This window comes from Ischnura elegans, chromosome X, assembly GCF_921293095.1.
Source record: "Ischnura elegans chromosome X, ioIscEleg1.1, whole genome shotgun sequence".
In the NCBI taxonomy this organism is placed as follows: domain Eukaryota; kingdom Metazoa; phylum Arthropoda; class Insecta; order Odonata; family Coenagrionidae; genus Ischnura; species Ischnura elegans.
This window is the reverse complement of record NC_060259.1, coordinates 63034531-63061691: the sequence shown is the minus strand read 5'-3', so window position 1 is coordinate 63061691 and position 27161 is coordinate 63034531. Positions and strand designations below refer to the sequence as shown.

Below are 27161 nucleotides of genomic sequence, written 5' to 3'. Positions count from 1 at the left end.
CAACTAGTGTCAGCGTATTTATGGTTGTGTTTTGAGGCGTTTGTGGTGCAGATATTTCATTTCACGACAAGTGGTAGAAATATTTTATCATGAAAATATGATTCGCATGTGTGGTAATTTAATTCGACATGGAATTGTTGGTTGGTACACCTTAAAGTGCCAGTTCCTTTGCCCCTGGATAGAATTATGGAATCCCACCTAAAAGTTGTGTATATCATTGTATTTCCGAATAACGTGTTTTATGTCAAGAACTTAGTTGACGAGAAACTCTGCTGCTATCCGTACTACTCTAACTCAAGAAACAGAGAAATTTATTTTGAAGTTGCAAAGCAAAATCGTAGTAGCTCGTGTTCACCCTTAATTTCAAAATGCAGGGTCGTAAGGCCGCCGACCACTCGGAACTTAGAGACGCCTGCGAGGGAAATGGTGAGTACAAGGAAGTGCAACAAAAAATGCGTTTCGAGTAGAAATTTTTCATTAATTCCCGAAGTGGAGTATTGAATTAACCTTAAATTAGTATGATGTAATGTTATGTCTGGTTTGATTATATTTTGAAGCTAGTGCGTATCGACCGCCACAAAAGAGGCGTACAGCCAGCTGCATCTTCATGTTTGAAAATTATGGCGCATTTCAAGTGTGCGATATGAATTCATTTGTATTTTCACCTCTCCCCGCTCTGGAAGGCAAAAATTTCAGGGTTTCCTTACTGAAGGAAAAACATAACGGCAGTCCCCCTACTTAGTGGGTCCCAATTTCCGATATTAACTTCAGCGTCGGTAGCAATAAACCATTTGGCTTTCTTTTCAACCCGATAAATAGTATTCTAATAATTTAAAACAACGTTACGTAGCTCCGTATTGTGGGTAACTGTTAGAAGCCTAGCAATGCAGTAACACTACATGATTCCTCACCAAGTAATCAATGAAAAGCATGCCTCGAACTTAAAGTTGGCCATGATTTTGATGGTTTTACAGTCAAGTTTGCACTCCTATCTATGGATTTCTGATTTTACCAGTAAAATATTTCTGGTGTCATCGAAATTTTGTTTTTGACAGTTGAAGATTTTTTTCAAACGTTCCTCCATGTTCTTTCATGGTAGAGATTTCTTGTTCATTGTTGTACCTCAAAAATTCGTAAAGTAACGGCTTTTCTCGGACAATTTTAGTGCCAACAGACAACAATGGAATTTTTATTCGCCCTGTATTGTTGGAACGTGCTGTGTAGCTTCAGCGTGCTCTCTTCTCTTGGCTTTGCATTGTCGTGGAATCATTTGAAGAGTACGTGTTAGGTAACTTACTCTCAATTTCCAGTCGTTCTACCCAGCAAGATTTTGAAAAAACAGGCAGTATTTGATAGTATTGCTTTCCTCTTTCAAATATCCTGCTTATTTTGTTCTTCGGTTGTAGGAATTATGAGGGCTCGTGCTTATCTCTTAAACAGGCCAAGACGCACTCGAGGTATGCTTTTCCTTTTTATTATATTGTCTAAATGGGAAATCTTGTATCAATTTTAATTGCCCTCTGTTCTGGTTAGCTGTATTGGTTATTAAATTTCATTCTGACTCATGGCTAACCAATTGCAGGTAATTTTTAGTTATAGGCCTCAGATATTGAAGGCCAATTATTTGATCGGATCCTCATGCATACGTACTGTATATGGATTTTAATGGAGAAAGATGTGTTTGTGCCCCCGTGAAGGAAAATGTGTTGTTGAGTGTATTCATTGTCAGGTATCATGAAAACAAAGTCACATATGGTCACTTGTTGTTTCTTGTATTAGTTTCATGAAGAGCTGAAAAGGTAATTTGTGCATGCTGAAAAAAAGCAATGCTTTTAGAAATTACTCTTTTTAGTTAACCTCCTTATTTTGTAATGTAAAAATTTAAGTATAATGCATTCCCAGGATTTATTTTTAGTGCAGATCAATGCATTAGGGGTAACAAAAGGTTTACTAATGATTTCAACTTCGTAAGAGAGTAACCCTGTCAATCCTCATGGTTCCCTGTTCAGTGTAGGTTGCATGTTTGAGAAGACTGTTGTGTGCTGTTTAAAGTCATTATATTCTAATCTGAGGACTTTTATCCTAATATGCATCCCAATTTGTTTGTGAGAATACACAGAATTCTTTGCCTAGTATCCATAAATTTCCTCAGCTAGCTTGTAAATAAATGATGGGGCTACCATGCCATCTTCCACTTACAGGGCTTACTCCTCACCCTATCTCATTAACTAATGAGTTGTTTAAAAATTTGTTCCTGATTTTTACCCTATACCACCAAAATAAAATTAGCTTTATAAATGATTACAATGAATGTGTTTTACAGATTTAATCCTCTTACACTGTGATTATTCATTTTATAATTTTTGGTACTTATTCATTTTACATCAAGTTAATTTGATTTCATTATGCATGAAGTTAATGTAAAATGAAACAACAATGATTAAAATTCCCATGAATTTGATTTTTACACTTAGCGTTTGTGTTGTGGAAATAATCATTGTAAATCCTTGGTGTAAAGAATCTTGTTGACATTTTTTGTTTTATTAGTTCATAGTCATAGCCAGGGTTATATGACCCAAAAGGCAATTGTGATACATTTAAATACCCCAATTTCCAATGTAATTGTAGCTAAAAATCTATCATTTTTTCTTGGCTTTGTGTCCAAAGTTTTGACTGTTGTAGAAAAGATTCATAGCTGAGGAGTTAAAATGTGTACTCAGTTTCAATTCTGTGTGATAAAGCTTTCCAATTGACATGGTTGCTCCTGTTAACTTGTTTTCACTTTCTGTGTATCTTAGAAACTTATTGTAGTCCTGTCCATAGCTTTGACTTCCTTGGAGACAGCTTCCTTTTTACATTATGTGAGGTCTGTTTCAGATTGAGAAAGTTAAGCCTAATTTTGGGAATAGTTAAGGAGAACTGCTTATTGTGTTGAATAAAAATTAATAATATTTTACTTTGTACAATTAACATAAATCAGGAATTAATATTTATCTCTTTCGGATAGTGATTTTTTCAAATTTTTGGCATCATGATTCATATTTATGTAAGAAATAACTTAATCATTCTCTACTTGATATGTGCTACATAAAGTTAAGTAGTGTGTTATTGTCAAAATGCTTTCACTTTTCTCTTGATAGGTATGATTTTCAATACCTTGCATTATACTATTTTTATCTAAAAAGTTCCTTCTAATTGAACCATTAGCATTGCTGTCCATTCCCCAGCAAGAACCGCCATTTTAGGTTGAATTTCATGGTCTCATATACAGCAGAATTGACTTTAAATTCTCAAAAAAAAATTTTATTTAAACACCTTATATCTATAGGTTTAACATGTAGCAGGGCTGAATTCTCAGTTTCATTTTAAGCTTTAATCACTTCGGGGAATTTCAGGTGCCTCGTGTTGGTTTGTTGATGTATTCTAGAATTTTTTGACAAGTCTTAATACCCTATAAATGTCTGGTCTCCCTAATGCGCAATGCAATGGGATTTTCTTCGTGGTACTCTCTTTCTGTCTGATGGCTAATAATGTGAAACTTTTTCATTGTTTGCAATGTCATACAGAGTCAGAATGGATATATTAATGAGAGTCATTTGTATGGATAACTAACCTTTGGTGTATCGACTTTCTTGTATTCTTTCGCCGATCGGTAATTCGGGTTAACTTTGTCTGTAAATTATTTTGAATTTGATGTTTTTCCTTTCATTCTCTCCTGTACATCCACATTATAAGTAGCTCAGGTATGATTGATATGCTAACTTGACCATTATTCTGTGAATATTGTGATATTTTTTCATGTGTAGCCTCTTTTCATGTGGTAGAGTTGGTCATATCATTGTTAATTAGGTTGTATGCCTCCTCACCAGTTGAAAGTTAAGACCTTGTGAGAGTGTATATACTTAATAGGTACTTCTTTAATTGTCTGTAATCTGGTTTGATCTTCATGTTCTTCTGATAGTATATTCATATGCCTATTGCAGGCTGACTGCTTCTGTTTACGAACAGGCTTATTGTTGTATATCTAACATTTTTTTGGCTTATTGAGCTGCTATCTTTCAAGTGAAAAGTGGCAAAGTACATGAAATTGTCTGCAATATTTAGCTAGGTTATCCCATTCTATTTTTTCTGTGATTGATTTCTTATTGTGAAAGAGTGCTGACAAAATTGAATGAACAGAACACATGTATATGTGACTAGTTCCAAGTCATCACCACTCGTGAATCTGGAGAGTGAGTAAATAGCCATCTGGCTAAAACCAAATTGGGTAGTTAAAACTAAAAAAAGCTTTCCTGCACTGCACTAAATAAGAAAAAGTACAAATTTTATCCTATGTGGATCAGTTGTAACTATGATTTTAGTGTCAAAAAGGGGATGAGGTGGTCATGGTTTAAATATCTGGTGGTTATTATTTACTTATTTTTTCAGGTACCAATATGGACAAAGAGTTTAACCCCAGTGTTGACATGATGGTCAATGATTTTGATGACGAGAGAACTCTTGATGAAGAGGAGGCCCTTGAAGGGTCAGAAGATCCTCAAACAGAGCTCTCAAATCTCCAAAAGGTGAAATATTGTCTTTCCTAACATTTTTAACGACCCTGCTTCTCATTACTTCTCAAAAATGTGTGGTTTAACAGAATTGCATGTAGTTTAATGAAGTTATGTCTTCAATACTCTCAGATGGTGCTCAGGTAACTAAAATGATGAGGATAGGGAAATAATATCTAGCTAAACTAGCATTTTTGTCTCTTGAAAGAAGTATTATTCAAATTTGATTGAGCTGTGCAAAATGATATCAGTTGATAGGTGTATGTGAGGCAGGAATTGTTTGTGGCGATGGCTATGTACCCAATGCAGTAATAGGGTAGTTTACTTCATCAAAGAAAATGAAGGGCATTTTTGCGATTCGTTACCCACCATTAGTGTATTCATAATTTACAAATTATTTGGTTTTCAAAATCCCAGTTTAGATGAATGTTAATGGTCAATTTTAACCTCATTTAAAAAGGGCCAGATTGGCGCCCATGCGATGCCACTCCACGTAACGTCACACGGACCTAGATTCTATACGAGTAGTCGGGAGTTTTACATTGTCTGAGATTACCAATGCATGCATGAGGCACGGAGCTCAGGGAAACATTTCTTAATAATCACCTATTAAAATTGCCTGTGGTCGGAAAGTTTCCTTCGTTTGATAGGGTCCTTAGTAATCCTTAATTAAGCCAAGCGCTACCAGCTAGCAGGGTACTCTGCTACCTGCTAGCAGCCTGAATCGCAGCGGTGCACATACCCTCGCCCCAAGGTCACTTCACACGGCGACAGTGGGAACCAGAATGACGTCACTCTTGATTTTGTCCAGCATTCATAAGAGACTCCAGATGCTATACGAGTAGTCAGGAGTTTTTCATCATCTGAGATTACCAATGCATGCATGAGGCACAGAGCTCAGGGAAACATCTCGTAATAATCACCTATTAAAATTGCCCGAGGTCGGAAAGTTCCCTTCGTTTGATAGGGTATTAATAATCCATATTTAAGCCAAGCGCTACCTGCAGGCAGGGTACTCTGCTACCTGCTAGCAGCCTGCATCGAAGTAACGCTCATAGCCTCGCACCGAGGTGGCGTCACACAGCGGCAGCTAGAACCAGAATGACTTCATATAGGCTTTTCCCGGCATTCATACCTAGCCATCACGTTTTGGCGTTCTTGAAAATTTTCACTTTTTATTTAATCGGGAAAAATAGATATTGTCATTTAACAATCTAAAAGCATGAAATATATACTCCAGGAGTAATAATCTTTTGATTTAAGCAATAAAAAATAATAGGAAACCACCCTACTAGGCAGTGAATCTGGCCATGTGATTTGCTTGAGAGCAAAATGAATTATTTGGTGATTGGATAGAATGATTCACTTGAAAAGTGTGACAACATGTAGTCACGCTTTTTCCAGCCTTTTTGGAATCTGTTCATTGCTTGAAAATGGCATCCATTATGTATAATCTAAACTTGGGAAGGCTGCTCAAATTGGATTAGCTTTCACTGTTGTGCTATGTTTCAAATTCGTATGTCAGTTATATTTGGTTATTTGCAAAATTTCTTAAAGACTCCTTGGGAGAACATTGTGCTTGGCATGACACAACACGGATTGGGCTGAAAAGCAAGCATGGGATTATATTTTAGCATGGATACTGACATTTAATTGCATATAATTCATTATCACGTATTTAGTATGGAATTTCAGATTATTTGAATTGAATTGTAATTAAAATGATTGTATTTTTTGTGTATTTGTCAAGAAAACTGGTATTAACGTATTGGTATTGTCATACAGGAAGGAGATATGCCATTAGAAGAGTTACTAGCCATGTATGGCTATGGTGACCCTAATGCTGAAACGACCCCAAGTAGCAGTAGTAGTAGTAGTAATGAACCTCTGTCTAGTCAAGAAATAGCCCCAGAAAAGGAGGAGGAACCTGAGGTATTTCCAGATAGAGAAGAGCTGAAAAGTGAACCGTCTCATCTTCATAAGCTCTACACAGAATTGCCGTCATCTCCTAAAATAAGGGAGCCCCACAGTTCTTGCCGGCTTCTCAGATGTGAGTGTGGACTATTGTGTAATGGTTTTGATGATTTTTTTTACTGCCCAATGAAGTGAACTTTCCTTTCGATGAGATGTAATAACTATTTCTTGCTAGTTACTGTAGATTGTCAATCTCATTGCATAGGTGTTCTCATATCCAGAGTTTTCATTTTTCACTTACCCTAAAAGTTTGTTGTCATCAATAAAGTAACGTTGCTGTTCTGAAGTCAATAGAATGTTGAGGCACGGGTATATTTGATTGTATGCCATTATTTAATGTGCTTGAGTGTGCCTCGTAAAAAATGTCTACACTCATTCATGAAATCATTTAAGAACAGTGTTAGTAATTGTATCAGTAGCATCTGGTGGTTGATGCTAAAGATTTTCATTGTTTGGTAGCCGTATTTTTTTGTTTAAATCTTATGTTTTCCTAGTTCTTAGATAGCAACGTTTGCTGTTGCCACAGTTGGTAGGCTTTCATATATTTTTTCCCATTGTTGCCCCAAATCAAAAAATCAGGTAAATTATATTCTTGACTCTGTATTACGTAGAGAGAACATAATCAATGGTATTTTCTCTTGGAATTGCACTAACAGCAGTGATTTTTTTCTCTTTTCTCTGTAGTTTCAAGGCAGCCCAGTGATGAAGATGAAGAAGACGATGATTATGATTATACCCCTGAAGACGATGATGAGTGGAAAAAGGTAAGCATATTTCAAATGCTTATTTGAATCAAAATGAATGATTAAAAGCATAGAAATTACTTGATAGGCAGGTTTTAATATCATTGATAATAAAATTTTGGGTGCACTGGGGAATTGTATGTTATCTTATCTTGTGTAGCATTATTAGATTTCACAAATACTTTATGTATTAGTATTTGTATATGTATGTGTAATTTTTTTAAGTATACCGGGACTAGCCACGGTGATAACTTTTACGGAGTCACCCACAATGCACAAATTGTGCGAATGATTTTTCCTCTGTGGATTTTTCGCATGTGTATGTGTAAGTTTATGATCCAAAATATTCTTTAAAGATAGCATTTCCTCTGGTTTGATTTTTGTGTAGTGCAAATTTTAACAATGAATTAGTTATCATTCCTCTTTGCCTTTCCTAAAGTGTTATATCTTGGTGGAGTATGACAAATTTTCTTAATGCGAAATCTTTTCACAGACTTGCTATATGCTGACATGACTTAGGAAATGAAAGTAATCATGAAGAGAAATGCATCAAAGGAATGTAATAGCATAAGTCATTGTAAAGCTTTTAGTAATTTATTCAAGTAGTGGGTGCATATTACCCTATCATGAATAAAATTATGTATATTAAGGACCAAAGAATTTGCAATTATAATCTTTTGGCTATTGTAGAAAAACTTCTGTGAATGTTCAATGTTCCCTTGGACATACTTTAAGATTTGATCATGGAAAATATTCATGTTTAGGCTGTCTATTAATGCTCACTTATCTCTAAGAAGGAAAGTAAATAATAGCAAATAAATATTGATTAATGTTTATGTGAGTCACTACCCTTTTGAAGTTGAAGTTCAGTCTTCGTTAATGTTAACTATTCATCTCACATCTTTTCAGACTATTATGGTGGGAAATGACTACCAAGCCGTTATTCCAGATGGCTTGTGCAAGTATGATGATGCTCTCCCCTATGAAAATGATGACAAACTGTTGTGGGACCCAAAGTCTCTTGAAGAGACTGAATTCGAAAAGTTCTTGGTCAAAGCCCAGGAACCACTTGTCAATAATTCACAGGGCATGAGTTACGTTCCATCAAGTACTCCTGTTCGAGATGATGAGCAGGTATGTCTAATGTTTGTTGCCTAATGGTTTTGCAGATAGTTATAATAAGTCCTCTACCTCCGAACTTGTGACTTTCGAAATTCAGAGAGGCGAATGTCCAAAAAATTGAAGCGTGCCCAAAATTTCAAATTTGGCACCTTTGACGTTGGACAACATATCACGGTGTGGCTATCAATTAAATTGCTGTGAAGTCAGGAGCTGTTCGGCATTTTGCATGCCCTCCCCCCCCCTTTGATCAGGCCCTGGCTGTCCGTAAATTTTCAAAAATTTTTATAATATAGTGATATCCGCTTATTACTCATTAAATATGACTTAAAAAGCCTTAAAAACTTAAAAAGAGGGAATGCATGGCATTTTTTAGTATTGGTCCCATCATGGATTCAAAGGTGGGTAGGGGCAACTCCAGAAATCCCTCTACTTATGAGATTCTGTAAGCTTTTCTCACTTTAGTCCAAATTCTAGAATATGCTATCCACTGGCCGCATTGGTGAAAATTCGATCCAAGGAAAAGTAAACAGAAAGACATAACCAAAGTAATGAAAGAAGCTTTCAACTGAATGATTCTGGATAATGGCACATTGTTTTATATTTTACTACATGCATTCATTCAATCTTTTTATCTTGATACGCTTAAAAATTACTGTAAACAAGTTAAAGTATGTGCATTTAGTAAATTTTAAAAATCTCCAAAAATTTATTTTTACGTCACAACTGAACCGCAATGTTTCCTCAATTGTATGCTATTATTATTGCCACATAATTATGCAGTTTTCATAACTTTTTGTTAGGCCCTCTACTTGCTGCTTCAGTGTGGGTACAATGTTGAAGAAGCCCTCAGAAGGCGACGCATGAATGTTGTACCTCCGACTGACACTATGAGTCTTTGGTCGGAGGACGAATGCCGAAACTTTGAGAATGGATTGAGGACTTATGGAAAGGATTTCCATATGATTCAACAGAATAAGGTATTTTTTTAAGTGCATATGTGCATTTCCATATAAAGTAAATGTGGAGATGAGTTCCTCAAACCTTGCAACTTGGGAAATTGAATAAATGAGATTCTTTTTAGTAGAAAGCCAATGTAGCAAAATTTCAAAGGACCTGAAAAGTAGAGATTTCTTATTGAAAAGTAAAAATTTTTACCAAATTATCTGATGTTGTATGTTGTAAATTGAGTTTCAGTGCTGTATCTTTACGTTGACCACACTCTTGTGGTTAGCATGTGAATGATGATAAAATATTTTGAGAAGTTTTCATGATGACAAAAAATTGAGATTATGCATTGATTCCTGAAAAATTATTTTAGGTTCGAACAAGATCTGTTGGAGAACTAGTGCAATTCTACTATTTATGGAAGAAAACGGAGAGACATGACATTTTCGCCAACAAATCAAGACTGGAGAAGAAAAAATATACCCTTCACCCAGGTGTCACGTAAGTTTATCCCCTTATAATTTTTGCTAGTTTTCTCCCCTCAAAGAAAAAATGCTTTGCTACAATTTTCTAGTATCTCATTAATGTTGTGGTGACAAAATTCAGTCAATATCATTTCATTAAAATATAATTGAAGTAATGTCTACCCCTCCCACCATAAGGTTGCAGCTCACATTGCTATTGTGCCACATACGTCTTTGCTACAAACTGAACGAGAGTTCTCTGATACTTCCCGCTGTTAACTGGCCTAGAGTTCCACTACACCAGTAATTGAGTATGTAGAGAGAAAGGACGTTACAATTACAAAAATACATAACACTACACCTACTGAAATGAATGATCCATCCTACGCTGTGATGACTGCTGACCATAAGTTTTGGTCAGGATGGTATCAGGCAGGGAGAGAGGGAATGGGATACTTGCTGAAGTTATCATGGAATAGCTCAATCGTCAGTTAATTTAATGTTGAATTATTGGCTGTCCCATGTAATTATTTACAGAAAATCATAGGGTTTTTCTTCTGCATAGAAAAATCTTTCCTTTATGTAGAAACATTAAATTGAGGTTTTGCTAGTTGTGGCCCAAGATGCCCCAAAGACGGCATTGGGGTTTCCCTATTATCAGCCTAGAGGTACGGTGGGCTCCCTATTGTGGCAGAGCGTCTTCCATTTTCGTTCCCCACCAAACCACTCTCTTGGAAGACGGGACGAATAAGTTACGTTGCTTGGTTCCTGGCCCCAGTGGTTGTACCCTGAGGGCCCTCTTTTGGTCCTCATCCGCTGTCTCTTGTGATTAACATATAGATGTACACATTGCCAAAAAAGTAACTGAACTTAGTTTTTTTAAGAAACCCCTTTCAGCTTGTGCTCTTTTACTATTTTCTTATAGCTTTATCACATGCTGGTCACTCTGCTACCCAGGTCAGAGAACTCCTTCACCTCCTCAAGTTTTTGGTTTCCTAGTTTAGTTTGCATCGGCCATTAGCGTATAACTTGCCATTTTCCATTCTCCAGGGTGAAGAAAAATTGTCAGTATTTTTACCCTGGATAGCTGATGTCAGTAGGAACCAAAATTACTAATGATATTAGGTCGAAAACCATCAATTTTATACCACAGAAAGTTTGAGCCAAGCGATCCGATTGGCCGCGAGTTTGGCTTGTTGCTGGATGCCTTGGATATAATGCAATCTCTGGCAGGCAATGCATTGGAAGTCATGAATTTTCCAGAGCATCCGGAAGCAGGGCAGACTTGCATATAATCCGAGCGCTTGGCTCAAAGTATCTGTGGTTTAAAAATTATGCATTTTTGACCTAAACATCTACAGTAATTTTGGTTCATCGTGGCATCAGCTATCCAGGGTTAAACTTTCGCGACAATTTTTCTCCACCCTAAATATTTATTAGAATTTCCTTAAGATCCCTCTGTCTGTGCTGTGATTACTATGTCATCAGCATATTGCAGTATGCTAATTTTTTTCACCACGGACATCAGTCATGGAACTTCCTCTTAGATTTCATTGATAGCTTTCTCAGGTTTGTCCTCCTCTGTTCATTAGCAGTGTAGAGGCAGATCTCTTATTCTCTCATGTCCCTGCTTTTCCGAAATTTGAATGGATCTTCATTCTAAAACATCTGCTTATTCTTCTGGACTGCTAATTTAATGAATGAAAGTTGCTCATATCATTGCTAAGCTTAGTATCCAGAAGTTGACCCTATATGCAAGAATATTTAATTGTAATGATTACAATCTAAAGTAACCCAATAAGTTATCATTTCCAAAAGATGTTACTTTTCCTCAGTCCCTCCATATCAAATTACAGAGGGGAATATTGAGAATTTTTTCTTGGGATTTACCAGGGGAGGAAATTTTGAAGTCTACTTTAGAATTTTTCCAACCATTATACATTGGGTCTGGAATTTTAGTCTTTAAAATTGGTCTTTTCAATATTTCCAGTGATTATATGGACAGGTTTTTGGATGAACAAGAATCTGCTGGCTGCCCCAGAGATGGGAGAAGCTCCTCGCCGAACGTCCATAGCCTCATTTCTGGCGATCCGAAGCGGCAGCAGAGGGTTCAAGAGAGCATGGCTGACGCTCTGAACCACATGGCATCTGCTAGTAATGCATTGGAGCCAGGCAAAATGGTTGATGTTGATGTCAAAGACTCGGGAAAGGGTGAATCTGATATATCAGGTGGTGAGAGTGCAGCATCAGCTATCAATTCTGGTGCAAGTGTTAGTACATCAGGTGAAGAAGGGAGAGTTAAGTGTAGGGTAGAGTCTAGATTTATGAAGGGTATGACCCTCTCGAGTAGGCGTGAAAGGGTAAGAAAATTGAGTGCTGCAATAGCTACTATTTCTCCTCCAAAACGGTCTGGTGGTGCTCAAGAGGGCAAAGTCGAAATGTCATCTTCGCAATCCAAAGCCCTGTGAATTTTCTCTTTCAAAGTTTATGAATACCATCCACAAAAGGAACACTCAACCCTAGCCTGCAAGTTATATTGCAGTAAGGAGCAGGCCTAACTCTTAACTGAAAATGTTCCAAATTGAGTGAGATCCATGTGTGGGTTCTTCTCAAAAATTTGAGTACTCGTGATATAAACCTGAGTGTTACAAAGAACCATTTTAATGGCTTTAGATATGTAACACACTCTTTCCAGTAGATGTAATCAAAAGAAGTCAGCCTATTTTGGACACATTGCTTAATTCCAGATTTCTTCATTTATGTGTTTTATGAGGGTGTACCTTTCAGTACAGAGCATAGAATTTTTTCATAGCATAATTTGCATTGTTACCAGGCAAATGATGTCCATTTTCTAAATATATAGGTTATATTTTTTGATAAAATCACTGCATCGCAGATTTTGTTCCGATTATAGATAATAGAATTCTATATATTAATATTGTTGGCTATTGATGTATTGTGAAGTGAAAAAAATCTACAATTATTTTATTAATAATGCAGTGGAACCCATTTTTAATTTTCTGGCTGCTGTTTGTATGTATTGTTTCGTAATAAAAATGAAACTCGGTTTTGAGTAACATGTTATTTTACATTGATTTTATCAGAAATGTAATAAATTGAGCAAACTTTTATATTATTACTTATAGCTTTTCTCTTAGTAAATTTCATGTTCCTTATTCTTAGAGAAGAAATGATGAATATTTTTAGAAAGAGAATGTTTCAAAGGGCTATATATCAAAAGTAAGGTACAAAAATAGGAGGCATTGCAGCTAATTTCAATGGGAGTTTGACCAAAACTTTTATTTTACCAGTATTGATTTAGTTTTTTAGATTGAAAATGGTTTTCATCATGTTTTCTTATTTTATAAATGTATTGCATAATAACAGTATTACGTGCTATCTTTGTTGGATGTAACTGTATCAATAATTGCAGCCGAAAGAGTATTTATGTGCTAAGTCAGTTGATGGCAACAAAATGGTTTTATCGATGTTTTTAAATGGCATATATTAACGATAGCTCTGTTGTTTAAGTGTATTGTGAAATAATCATTTTATCGTCATACTATTAAAGAGGTGAAATTTAAAGATGATTGTTGCCCGGAAGATCTGTGATATGATTTAATTGACATTTGGAACTGAATGCTACCGAAATTTAAAACTCTATGCTTTAATTTAGTTATTATATTGCTGAATTTCTGAAAATTAAACTTATTGGAATTTGTGCTTGTTGGCATGGTTTTCCACTCTATACTGTAAAAGTTTTGTACTTATATATTAAGGAAAATAAATCCAAAAAAAGTAATATTTGACTTGTACATGGCTGCTTCTATGCAAACACACATGCTGGAATATTCACAATGTTAATGTCTAGATGTTGCTGCCTTTGGAGGTGATAAGTAAATACTTAAGTGTTTGCATATCCTGTGAGTGAAACTAGTGTGTTGTTGACAATTTTGAGGAAAATTTGATTATGACTAAAATAGTGTATCTTCTTCTATGGCTCAAGTCATAAAACATGATTTACTAATGAAGGAATAGAGAGGGGTGTACTGAGGGATACAATATAGATCACAGTTGTAAAAATAGTAGTTTCATCTTGTAAGTTATGGCAAATGGAAAATCCTTAACCATTATTAAGATAAAGATATCCTTACTCATAAAACTTAATGCAGACTTTGTGAGGACTGCTTAAAATGTCATTTCAATGCATTTTACACTTCTCCATTCCACAGATATTGGGCTAAAGAATTTTACTTGCTTGTTGACCTGGTACTCCAAGGATTTTTCTAGTTATCTTAGCCCATGGTAGCTATTAACTCGGGTCTATTGAGGCCATTTTACTTGGGGCAGGTATTTGCACTATTTGATGTATGTTTGAAGGTGCAGTCAAAATTGCATCATGTCAAGCAGTGAATTACTAAAATGCATGGACGTGAGATGGTGAAATAGCCTGTTTCAATTTCATTTGAGCAATTGCATGCCCCGTGTGAAAAAGCCTGAAGTTATATCCTTGGTACATTTTTGTGAATCATGAGTTTTTGTTCTGCATCACAGATGCTTATCAACTCCTCAAGATATGCCTCGGCTGAAGATTTTAATTGCTTAACCCTCAGAAAAGAATCTTTGTAGTTTTAACATGCATTCTAACCTCTTTATGGATTCATATATCAGAACTGAACTGCTTGAATACTTCTCTCATGTATTTTTTATAACAAGTTCGACTTTCATCAATAATATTCATTGACGCTAAGAATCATAATGCTGGCATGTATATCAAATGATAGGACTTTCACTCAGACCCAAAAGTGTGATTAATTATAATAATTTGGCGCTTGGAAAGGTGAGGTACAGCAGAAAATCTTCTGCATTCGGCCATTCCCTCATTAGTTGAGAAAACAAAAGAAACACCCACTCTTGGATTTAAAAATCCTCTCAGAGCTCAAAATTATCCCTATCAAGCTTTATTGCTTGCTATGCTGAATTCTTTATCAGCAATGGTCAGCTTGTGCATACTATTTACTCACACATTTGTAGAACATTGGTGCATTACTGCGCGTGTGATTTTGCATTTTCCCTGCAAATTGTAATACTGAAATTCTCTGAGGCTTGCCTGTGGATAAGAGATTTGATCTCAGTCCATGTTTCAGGTGAAGAGTTGGAAGCCCAAAACATCAACTACTCTATTTCTCCAAATATGTATTGTCCCCCCCCTAATTTTGAGGCTTCAGTTTCAGGAAAAAAATTTAAAAATGCGTTTAAATATAGTCCCCCCTTTAATTTTATCATTGGCAGTTTTAGAAAAAAGGGGGTCTACATTCAGATAAATATGGTAATTCCTATCTCTTAATTGGTAGCAAGCCTGAGAGAATTTTATTCGTCATGTCACATTTCTATTTGCATTTAGGGTCTATTTATTTTACCTGAATCCTGCTCTTCGATAACAGACTTTTTCAGTATTATGAAAAAATTGCTTACTTCTTATACTTTGGCTGAGACTATTTCTTGGGATTGCTTTGCACAATTGTGCATGGTCAATCACTGGCTCATATCAATTCACCACTTAGAATACTAATGTGCCAAATAATAAGACATATTGACGATAGTAATACAATTTTTCATAGTATATTATGAAAAATTAAGTGTATTCCTTAGACTTTGAAACTTAATTATGTAGTTGGGACTGCTTTTCATGACTGTGTAGGATAAGTCACTAACTTAAATCTATTCACCACTTAGCACACCAATATGCATTGCTATAATAGGCCGAAAAATAGGACAAATTGTTGACAGCAATATGCCGAGGTACATAATTCCCAGGATGAGAGATTGGTTACAGAGGCCAGTTATGCTAGCTACCAAGTGAGATGGGCCTTGGTGGTGGTAGGACGGATTACCATATATAAAGGCCGATTTGCAATGTTCTCAGGTCATGCGGAAACAAATGTCATGGAGAACTACTTTAGAAGATTTCTTGTTAATGCCATGGATTGTCTGACTTCCTCCCATCAAAATGAGGGTCACCAGTCTCCTCCCCACTACAGCTAGAAGAAATTATGTTCCAGAGATGACAGATATGTAATGAGACACACTGCATGAGAATTGTGACTTCTGAATGCATGAGATACAAGGTTGGAGCCTCGCCCCTCGTAAATGCCTCATGTAATTAGGGGTTGCCCCCTAATACCAGCCACTGACCAGTTTCCCAAATGCTGCTATCTCACAAAGGCACTCTTTTTACCAAGCTGCATCCCCTCCTTTCAAAATAACTTAAGCTATATTTCCATGTTCCAATGGCGCAGAGGGTAACCTCAATCAAAGACTTAACCTTTTCCTCAAGTGTAAAGATAAACATTTTCTACCAGTTACTACTTTGCCCTCCTAAGTTCAGTACAATTTAATCTATAGAAATTAATCAACTTTACCTGGATAAGTAGTAAAAAGATGAAACTAAACTAAGAGGAGATGTCAAATTTTAAAGTGACATCAGTAGGTAGAACGAGGAGTATGTAAACTGAAGAATGGATTCCTTCTATAAGGAAGGAAAAATTAGGTATGATTTTCAAAAGTATGCTCCATCCAAACTTATGCATGGAAGTTAAATTTGGGTAGATAGCTAACATGAATGAATGTGCCAAACCTAAGGAATTTAAGAATGATGACTTTCAGCATGAGTAGGTAATTGAATGAAAACAGTAAAAAACGCTCGGAAATGGTCACACTGAAAATAACTACAATTTAACCAAATCGAATGCACCCATTAAAAATAAGAATTAATATATAAAGTGAAGTGGCTTTAGATGTCATGTAGGCGCAGAAAAAGGAAGACACTAATTTTCTCTGAAGACCCAATCTATGATTTGGAGCAATGTGTTTAGAGTATCCAATACAGACTACAGTTTTAAACTTCTCCCAATTGCAGGTCTAACTTTCTGTTTTAATGTTTACAACGGTCGCAATTGCGTAAAAATGGTCATGATCAAAGAAGGCAGCAAAGTGGAGGTGACAACCATGGACAAGGCCCAGCTAAGAGATTCGGGAGTATACGACATAGAGAAAAACTCACAAGTAAGTAGGGCAAAGCCCATTGATATAGCTTGCACTGAATGCATTCACATAAGATCTAAATAGTTGCATTTGACAAAGAGGTGGAAAATGACGGGAGAAAATTATCGAAGAAGAAATTTTCAAAGCATGTCGCCAATGATACAGTTTTCCTCATTTTCCTAGTTAATATAAATAAATGTCAATGACTGCATGCATTTTTCTTTCATTCAAACAGATCATAAAATCCATTTATGAAAAAAAATCCTAATTTCATGCCATATTTAACATCAGCATGCTGAAAAATACTTTTTACTCCTATTGAAAGTCATCAAAAGATAAAAGCTTTCTGAAAAACTCTGTGAAACACCATACTTCACAATTATTTCTACATTTCTCATCTCCCATAGATACCAGCCATGTAACTGACAACTACCTCCGACAATCTCTACACAACCAATTCAGCGGCAAATAAAAAGTCAACAACTTTATTAGTCATATACAATGGTATACAATGTTTAAAAGGAGATTTCAAAATCAGATAACAAATTATGGCCATTTACTGAGGCCTTTTGCTACTGTATGAGGCTTCCCTGGAACCTTTAAACCTCTATCAGTCTCCAAGATCACATCTCACAATCATTAATGATTGATGAATATATCTACCTGCATCGGCTGAGCACCAGTAAATTGAGTGTACTCAGATCATCAGACATAAGTATTCTGATCAGTAAAGTAATTTTCAATAAATCCATTACCCTGAATAATTTGAAAAATAATGGATATGTAACATCAGTTTTCACTCTACTACAGATTGACATTTAACCTAATTTAATACAATCCCAAAATGAGCATTTAGGTAGTTTTTTGTTCAATAACTTTCCATTAACAACAATAACATTCACATTTTAATAACCTGTGAGAATAACTTGTTTTAAAATCACTTTTCTATCAAGGTGTGGCACCCTGAAAAACTGGAGAGCAAATAACAAAAACATGCCTGTGAAACCTTACCCAAAAATGTAGCGCATGAGTAGGAATTCCTTGGCACTTGAAGAGAAAATAAATGAATATGATTAATGAACTTATCCAAGGAATTGGGGGCTGGGGACAATAGAAGGTTTTGGATTATTCCAATATTTAAGTACAGAGCCTTTAAATCCCACAATATAACCTGAGCAAAGTTATTTTTCATGAGATGCTAAGTAACCTTTTTCATTTTCACTGAGGAGGAATACCGTGGTCTTCTTCCCTCTCAGACATTAAGAGCTTTCTTCATTTCCATTCTGGTTTGAAAAAATGCTATGATATACTTAAGATGAAAATTTAAGTTATCTCTATCTCTTATTGACAAAAAAATGACAATTTCAAGACCTTGCTAAAATAGTGGCTTAAGGTGGTTAAATAATCGTAATTTGATCATGAAGAATAAAATTAAGAGCTCTATCTAAGGGACTACACTTAATAACAATTTATTACCTCTTTATTCAACCTTATCACAGGAGAAGCAATCGACAGTATTTTAGCGTAGTTAAAAGTATGACGGGGGATACAAAAATATTATATGTTGAAAGAGTAGGGGAAGGTTTCACCATGTTGACATGTTAAGAAAATTACCACTCAACCTTGGTATGAAGTTGAAACATTGGATCTTGAATTTCGATGAAAGACATAACATCCAGGCAAAGGGCTCAAATTACTCAAATATTTTTTTAAATCTGGCTGCTAAAATAGACCCAATTCCTAATTTGAACTCCTTTTACTGAGAACTCTTGATTATCATCGGGAAACATCTCCCATCACATACACTTAGCTGTTACCCTTCCATGGCAATAATAACTTGTTGCTAGCTGCAGTATTTCATCAAGTAATTTCAAAATTACTGCATACAACCAGAGGAATTTATCACCTCAAATGTTCACCAAAATACTACATACATCATTTAAAGAACAATCAGTCACCTAAAGCACTGACCAAATAAAATAAATTTGGTACCTCAATGTAACTACTGGTTCTAAGGCTTGTCTTTAGTGAGACCAAAAAGCAATGTAAAAGTGCATAGTCTCAACATAATGTTTGTAAGAGTAACCACATCTACAGCATTAGCGCTTTATAAATATGGATATAACTATGGTTTCCTTGCAGTAGGATAAGAATCATGTCCATTAGACGTGGAATCAATTAGAAAAAGAATATCAATAATACATTAATATTAGTTCCACCAAATACTTCACATTTTGATTTTTCACGTTTTTCTCAGCAATCCTCAACCAATTCAGTGACCCTGATAATCATGAGTTCACAATAATTTTACAAAGTTATGATAAATTTTTTATATCTTTAGCAAAAAGCACCTTTGAAGGGAAAAATTGTGAAAGAGATTAACCAAATTCTTGATGCAAGGTTTCCAAATCAATTTTAACAATTTAACTTCAATAGCAACTTTGCGAATTAATAATAATGGTTAGCTGCATCTATTCACTGCATCCAATGATCCGCTTATTTCTATTTTCACCCATTACTATTTTAAAATCTTATTCACAAGCAATGAATCATTAATTTAAAGTGAGATAATGTTGAATATACCAATTGAATTTAGACCATTTAAACATAAGTATGACAATGACTGAAGATTTCAACGCACGTTATGAACACTCCACTTTAAATATTATAAAAAATAATATCTATACTGAAATTAAATCCTGCTCATTACTGAATGGCCTGAATGAAACGGTGAAAAGATGTATCCCTTATAACCTCACCTGAACGTGTAACTATTGCCAATATCATACATATTTACAAAGTTATCCCCTATGTTCACATTATAATTCAATGTATAGCAATTATTCACACTCAATAACTTCATATTTACAGATTTAAATTATATACAGAAAAATTCTATCAAAAAGCCAAATATAAAACCCTTATAAGTAGTATAATAGAAAAATGTTCAGAGTCTAACAGTTGTACCTCTTTCTCACTCTCTTTTTCACACACACTCACTATTACATATAGAGAATCATTTACATGGAAAATTAGATTCATTGTTGATAAATTAACAATGATCTCCAGGCATATCAATCCCATTCTGAGATTCCATTCACAAAACATGCCCCAAATAAATGCTCTATCATAAACTACACTGGTTTCATTATTTTCATAATAAGTTTTAAATTAGGTTGATGTCTGCATAACACAGGTACTGAGGACATGACATGGGCTCCCAGCAATAAAATACATTTTTGATGCTATATGTATTAACAGTCCGATAAAATGTAATTTAGGCAATTAAAAGTAATGAAATTTCTTTTCCAATAACTTTTAACAATGCAATATCAGCTAATCAAAATAATTTGCATATTCCATTCAACAGGCAACCCAACAATTGACTAACAACAAACCATTTTTATAGCCACCATTAACTCAGTCTAGACCCACCATTTACAGCACTTTTATAGCAGGAGAAAATCACTAGGCCCAATAAATTTCAAACTAATCTTTAAGTACCAATTTTTCCACTGAATACAGTGGTACTGAAAATATACCAAATGGTATGTGCACACTAGTAAATGCATTCCAGCTCAGCTGATGGTGACACATTAGGTAAGAGTTAAAGCTATTTTAAAACAGCAGCTGTTACATGAAAGATACATAATTTTTTCTTCTTGCGGTCAATTTTAACTTCTGCAGATTGAATGCAGTGTAATCATTCTGCTCTTCATCCTAAAGGACACAAAATTCACCAATATGCGAAATATTTGAAAGCTACATTAATTAATATGATTGTGAATAACTCACTTGCTCAAAAAATACTGCATTAGGTATACTAGCAAGCATTTACTATTCAGTAATGATGGATGTCCTCTTTAGCTATTTTTGAGAGCTCAAAATATCCCACCAACTAACCACCAGTGTAACACAATGATGAGAATTGAAATCTTTGGCTTTTGTGCTGGGCAGTGTATTGGGGTATTGCACACATTCTAAACAAACTATTTGTTTCGAGTGAACTTCTTTCTATCTCCTACAATAAAGATCAACACTGCAGAATCCAAAGCAGCACCATCTTATAGTCACAGCATTACCTGCACTCAATCTATGTAGATAACGATAGTCCCTGTTCACCTTCAGCACGGGATGGGGCATTCACTTAAGAATATACATCTATTAGAATAAACAACCACCCGTTCAATTAGGCTCCTCTTAGCAAAGTACATATCATTCATCCAATGGATGCATCTTCATAATACTGAGTAAACCCCTTCACCTATGCATTGTACAAATATTCCAATATAATATCTTGGAAAATCACATCCTGAGAAATAATCATTGATAAAAGAATGAGATGAGCCAGGCATTCATACCAAAACTTCATCCATTTGACATGAGAGAGGCCAGTCTTCATTTTGAAAATGAGCATGTAGCAGCCAACTTGAGAATTTTTTAGTCTTCCTCATAATGGTCAGCTTTGAGCATAACGGTCCCAATATCCTGGTTCACATGATGAACTATGAGAGAGTGGACCATTGGAGTTTGCACCAGAACCAGATGGCAAGGCCACTTGACCCATCCCAAGCACACCAGTCCCAGGCTGTGACAGAGAGCTACCAGGTCGAAGGCCACTTGACTGAGGAGATGCAGCACAACTGGAGGGAATTGCCTGATGGTCTGCAACGAGGTAAGAAACGGGCAAAAGACAACTGATCAGATACAGCTACATGGATCATGATTCCTACAAACAAATAAGTTCATACACGGGACACTTAAGATACTGAATGTTAATGAAGCTTTTTTCATTTAATGATCTAACCACTAATGGCTGCACCAATATACGATTCTTATGCCTATATCTATACATCCTAGCATGAATATGATCTTTTAACAACAGCATATCATAAATACAAATGCTAACACAAAATTAGAACTTAAACAATAATTCATGTAAATTTTAGATAGGGAAGAATAGTTTTCTCCGCAGCATCATACAAATAATTAAAATAGCACCTAATTAATGTATCTACACATAAATTGATCAAATAATGGAAGTCATAGGTCAAAAATGAAACTTGAAGATATCTACATTTTGAATTTAGGTTGCTAAGCATTGAGGTTTTTATATTTGCAGGCAAATTGAATAATACCGGAGCTGTTATTATTCAATTTATAAGCATTAACACAGCTCTTAAGTATTCCTAATTATTTGATACAACACGGAGAAAAAGTGCATTGGTAACAGGGAGGAATGCAGGAATGTTGCTTAAAATAATCACTGAGGTGACATGAATCAACAGAGTACATGTGCTGAATTAAAGGTAATTTTTATGCCTTGATTGAGAAAAAATGAATTTCCTCACTTTAACAAACCAATTAGCTTATCAACAAAGATAACATCAACTGTAAACAACACCATAATACAGGACCAGAAAATATAGCGTAGATATACTGGACCAAATGGCATTGAAATATAGTTATGTACCCTACACCTCACTGCATAGCTGTTTCTGGCCAACAGCCACAGCTACTTTTTATGATGCAGCTACCATTAGGGAATGGGTTCTGTGCAAGACCAATGCCACATAAAAATAGCCAACATCATTCCACTTAAAATTAGCTAAAGGCATAAAGCATGAGGCTTAATGAATACATAAGGCCACTGTATATTGAACCTCCATATAGCAAAATTACACCGGAACCTCCTCAAAGCAGTGATAAAAAGCCCTTCCCACACATAATGCATGGAAAAACTCCCATGATGAACCTCTGTTTTCTGAACCTGTAATTTCTCTGGAATGAAATCTGTGCTAGGGTCCCAGTTACCAATATACCTCAAAAAACAACCTATCCATTGCAATATTTTTCATTTAGAAATTATATTACCATCAGCAGCAGAAACCCCTATTGCCTACAATGCCTTAAAATTCATCTGTCAGCTTATCATTGATACTAAATCTGGAAGGGGGCTAACAGTCTCCTATCATGCATTCCTTTCTACACCACAAAATTCATAACGTAGGTACTAAGGGTGCTTAATCAGAAGATGCCAGTACGGGCAGAGAGAAAATTTTGTTGCCTTAAGACACCATGCAGAGAATGTCACATGTCTGATAAATTGATCTGATAATTTCAGTATAAGAGGCTATCAATCTGCTCAAAATCCAGTTTCTCGGATATATGTATTGGGATGGACAATTTTTAAATATTTCGGAGGGGAGCAAGGGAGAACATTGAGATATCCAATGTTTACCCAGGATATACATTCAGACAGCAGTAATTTTCCCATTTCCGTCTAGAAAACTTTTCTGGTTGGTCTTGTGAAGATATTTGGGTATATGTATTGCTCCTATGGTTATCTTTAGTAATCCAGTAAAATATTTTGGTGACAGATGAACTTGCTTCTTCAGAATGACCCGTAGCCATATAGTTACACTGATTGGTATCGAGGACAGAATCTTATGCTGTTCCACCCCATTTCCACTATACTTTGTGGCAGGGGTCTCCAAAATACGGCCCACGGAGGGCTTTCATCCGGCCCGCGCACTCATTTCAAGTGGGGCGCGATTCTCGCTCGTTTAACTCTGTGAGACGCCGCTAGGAGCATTGCTGCGCTGTACTGCACGTCAAAGTCGCCTTCAACTGTTCGTAAAAAAGAAATATGCCACCGGATTCTTCAGTAGTCGTTGGTATCGAATACTTCAGTCATCGGCAAATTTGTTATCCGGCCCGCAGGGCAATTCAGAACTTGGAATGTGGCCCTCATGGCCTAGTAAATTGGAGACCCCTGCTTTATGGTATTCACATGAAATTTACAGCCAGAAGGCATCCATATTGAATTTTTGTTTCATACCAGTTTCTTTCCATCAGCGGGCTTATTGCACCCTGCTTCAAAAATAAACTAATACATGACTTAAGATATTGCAAGCTCCAACAACCTATTTTTTTTTGAATTGCCTAAAATGAAAGATTATTACTCCTGGAAATTGTATTTCATGCTTTAAGATTTTTAAATGACGACATCTATTTTTCACGATTCAATGAAAAGTGAAAATTTTCAAGCACGTGAAAACGTGACGGCTAGGTATGAATGTTGGAAAAAGCCCGTGTGACATCATTCTGGTTCCAGCTGCCGCCGTGTGAGGCCCACCGCACTAAAAGGGCTAAGCAAAATTACGTAGTTGCGGGGAAAATTTTTCTGTAACTGCGTCACGCAGGCTGCATACATCAGCATTGAAACTTCCTGATTCAAAGACTACTTGACACTGACAAATTCCATGGATTAATCACATCAATCAAATAATTTATGCTCCTCCTATCTGAATAATCAACAAAAGCTAAGATTCCCCAAGTACTCTAGTCATCAGAGGCCGTCTATTGGAGGCTTGCCCTGAAAAATAGGAATTTCTGACACCATGTAATTTTTCAGGGGTAACCCTCCCCTCAGTCAGGGTTTTTGGAATTTTTGTCACATCATACATATTTGGTTCCCCACGTCCAAGCAACATTTCATCTCTGCAGACCTTCAGGATTTGGTTGGGAATTTGCATCCATCGGTGAGTAAGTCATTTGCACAGGAGGCTTTTAAACCAATGGTCACAAAAGGGGCTCTATATACAATGGACATGCTTTATTTGTTGCAGCAGTTGAATTTCTTGCGCCTTCAAAAAATGTTCCAACATTAGTCCACCGCAGCTACAATATTTGGGACTCAGTCTTTCATCTGCATGAACTCATCACTCATCCCACAACACTGCAATCTGCAAAACACCCCTGCACACTAAACCACCTCACAACAAAGTCACTACTTTCTGGGTCCCGCTAAATTTACTATGTGGAGGTTTTAATGTACATCAAGCCATGGCCTGAACCACGACCTTACACTTCAGGTACACAACTTAAAAATACACCGTAGTGAGACACAAACATGCAAATAAAACTCAGTATACCTGCAATAATATCAAAAATATAGGTAGAGGAGCAAAGTATACAAAGCAGAGAGAAACAAAAAAAATTGTGTCTTGTAAAATACATCTAGCAAACGTATACAGCATCAATGCATATCTTTTAGTGTAGTTACTATTACTATACCACATATAAGGATTGTAAAAGCTATATTTCTAGTTGATCAACTGACATTTGGCGTGCTTCACAACCACTATCACTAATAGTACATTAAGTAAGTAGTACAGATTGCAAGCAAGTTAAAGAAGTGAAAAAATGCAATTGCTCGTTGAACTCATTGAATACATTAAAATAGCATAAACGTGACACTAATTAACTTGATAATTGAAAACATGAAGTAATTAATAATAAAAACAAGGAAAACCAAGGAATACACCTACCGGTCAAAATGACCGCCGCTGGCACTTTTAGGTTTGAGGAAAATACTGCACCTCTAGGATTAATAAGGTCAAAATAAATCAAGATGGCACCGCCTGGTACATCAAACTTCAGCTGCCTCTCCCGTGCCCATTTCGTCCTCGTGATATTTTCGCTCATGCACATTGTAACTACATCATCATCATAGCTAAGACCTAAGTAACATATCTTTTTAAGCACTCAGCAACTACTTAGGTATGTTCTAGAAGTATTTCTCTGCCATGCCACCTAGTTTAGCATTGTTGACATGCTGCTGATATTCAGCTTCTGAAAACAGAATTAAAGGCTTTGAAAGTCAAAAGGGACCTCTGTTTACAGCCAAAAGCCAAGGAAACCTAATTTTTCATACGTGATACTGACACCAGCACCAAAAATCTCTCACATTCATAAAAAAATGGGAACCTTGGATTCCACATTTTGTGAAATAAAGCATGCAATTTACAATATACAATAAAAGCGATAAAAACTAATTAAGTCTCTAAACCCATGTTGGAGCCAAGTCAGGCTTCGTCCTATCAGCCTGAATCTCCAACCACACCCAACTGCTACAGATAATTAAGAATAAAAAAAATATCAACATAAAAGAAATAGGAAAAAAATAGCAGGCCAGCAAGAATATACTCCAGAAACAAAACCTAAATCCTTAAGTGCTACCCAGTTGTATTAAGTATGTACATAAAATTGGGTATTATCAACCTAAGGCATAAATCAATCTTTTTATAAAGCACAACCAGATGGAAGTGATCGGTAGTTTATTTCTAATATTAAGGAAACTTTTGCATTCATTTCTCCACCTTCTCTTCACTCTTTATTCCAAGCAACAGCCATTTTTCTGCCATTGATCTAGAAAACCAATATTGAACATGGGACCAAATATGTAATTACTAGCCTAAAGCATTGCTTGCAGTCATCCACAAAAGTTTAGAAAGCTTTGAACAAAAATATTTAATCATCTAACACTTTCTAATAGGCAAATTCCCCACCCAAAACATATTCTCAGTTTGCAGTCAACACAGTGAGTAGCACTTCAGCAGAAAAAATTAATTAATTGGAAGCTTATATGATTACAAAAAATCTCTGAACCTGGCCACTAAATTTGCATCAAGCACACCTTTATGTACCAATTAAAAACTACTCGCCTTAGCTAATTTTTAACAAATCACTTATAAAAATAAAATACAAGCAATCCAAACAAACTAAGACCTTAATTTCACCCATGAACTCAAGCATAACGGATGCTTATGCATGTGAAAAACTGCTGAATCACTTAATAAACATTCACAAGCTTACAATGCAACCTCAATCAGATTGATGATCTAAAAAATAACATAAAAGAAGTCCAAAGGCCTGGGACATCAGGGTCCTGTTTCTCAAGGCTACAAGTTCACAAGTAGCAATTTAAGTAATCACTTTAAAGTTGCTGAATTACTCATACATGCAAGTAGACTGGTGTTTTGACAAATGCCAGTTCATTTGAGTCAAGTTAATATCCCACCAATTAAGAGTGCTTATTCACAAGTACACTATTTTTTGAGAAATTGCAAGGAGAAGATAATACTTTAGGCTATTTTTCTTCTAGCACTCAAAGGTACGCTGGTTGGAAAACAGCCAGTTTGCAAGCACTACACCTTCACTAATCTACCTTAAAATTTGCTAATCCGATGAAATTATCACCTTCATTATGACAATCTAACCAAATATAGAGATGAAGCACCAACTCTAACAATTTAAGATGAAAAATAATACATCAATATAACTTACCTAGGGCAGGGGGAGGTACTTTACCACACCTCCTCACCAAAAGTCTAACAGATGGGCCACCATTTCTAATTATTTCAATAGCTTCTGCATGGGTCATATTCTTTGTGTTGATGCCATTTATTTCAATTATTTGATCCCCAATCTGAAAAAATAATATTAATGCATGAGAGGAGAAAAACGATGAACAA

General features: G+C 35.8%; 2 protein-coding genes across 8 annotated transcripts in view; one reads left to right on the top strand and one right to left on the bottom strand.

The window, feature by feature from the left end:
* The first annotated feature begins 13 nt into the window (after nucleotides 1–13).
* On the top strand, nucleotides 14–13600 carry LOC124170659 (mesoderm induction early response protein 1-like). 2 transcript variants are annotated; one of them, XM_046549531.1, is made up of 9 exons: nucleotides 1087–1277; nucleotides 1407–1457; nucleotides 4429–4565; nucleotides 6336–6600; nucleotides 7209–7288; nucleotides 8177–8401; nucleotides 9190–9366; nucleotides 9708–9835; nucleotides 11789–13600. In XM_046549531.1, the coding sequence occupies exons 1-9, from the start codon at nucleotides 1181–1183 to the stop codon at nucleotides 12264–12266; spliced, it is 1638 nt and encodes a 545-aa protein (XP_046405487.1). In that variant the 5' UTR covers nucleotides 1087–1180; the 3' UTR covers nucleotides 12267–13600. The 2 variants fall into 2 exon arrangements, with proteins under 2 accessions (XP_046405488.1, XP_046405487.1); XM_046549532.1 differs by lacking the exons at nucleotides 1087–1277; nucleotides 1407–1457 and adding an exon at nucleotides 14–426.
* Nucleotides 13601–17313: 3713 nt separating this feature from the next.
* The window catches only part of LOC124171931 (membrane-associated guanylate kinase, WW and PDZ domain-containing protein 2-like), an 85939-nt gene continuing 76091 nt past the window's right edge, over nucleotides 17314–27161 (bottom strand). For 5 of the 6 annotated variants that reach the window (XM_046551361.1, XM_046551362.1, XM_046551365.1 and 2 more), the window contains 2 exons: nucleotides 26974–27115; nucleotides 17314–21507 (listed from right to left, as the gene is read on the bottom strand). In XM_046551361.1, the coding sequence (XP_046407317.1) occupies nucleotides 21302–21507; nucleotides 26974–27115 (348 nt within the window). In that variant the 3' untranslated portion in view covers nucleotides 17314–21301. Of the gene's footprint in view, nucleotides 21508–25175; nucleotides 25480–26973; nucleotides 27116–27161 lie in introns of all 6 variants that reach the window. The other variant, XR_006868016.1, reaches the window with a different exon arrangement.

What these genes read in the sequence shown, in the direction of transcription:
- LOC124170659 (XM_046549531.1), top strand. Translation starts at nt 1,181, where the DNA reads ATGGAATTTTTATTCGCCCTGTATTGTTGGAACGTGCTGTGTAGCTTC. An exon ending in AGCTCTCAAATCTCCAAAAG is followed by an intron (nt 4,566 to 6,335) that starts GTGAAATATTGT and finishes ATTGTCATACAG; the next exon opens with GAAGGAGATATGCCATTAGA. An exon ending in CTGTTCGAGATGATGAGCAG is followed by an intron (nt 8,402 to 9,189) that starts GTATGTCTAATG and finishes ACTTTTTGTTAG; the next exon opens with GCCCTCTACTTGCTGCTTCA.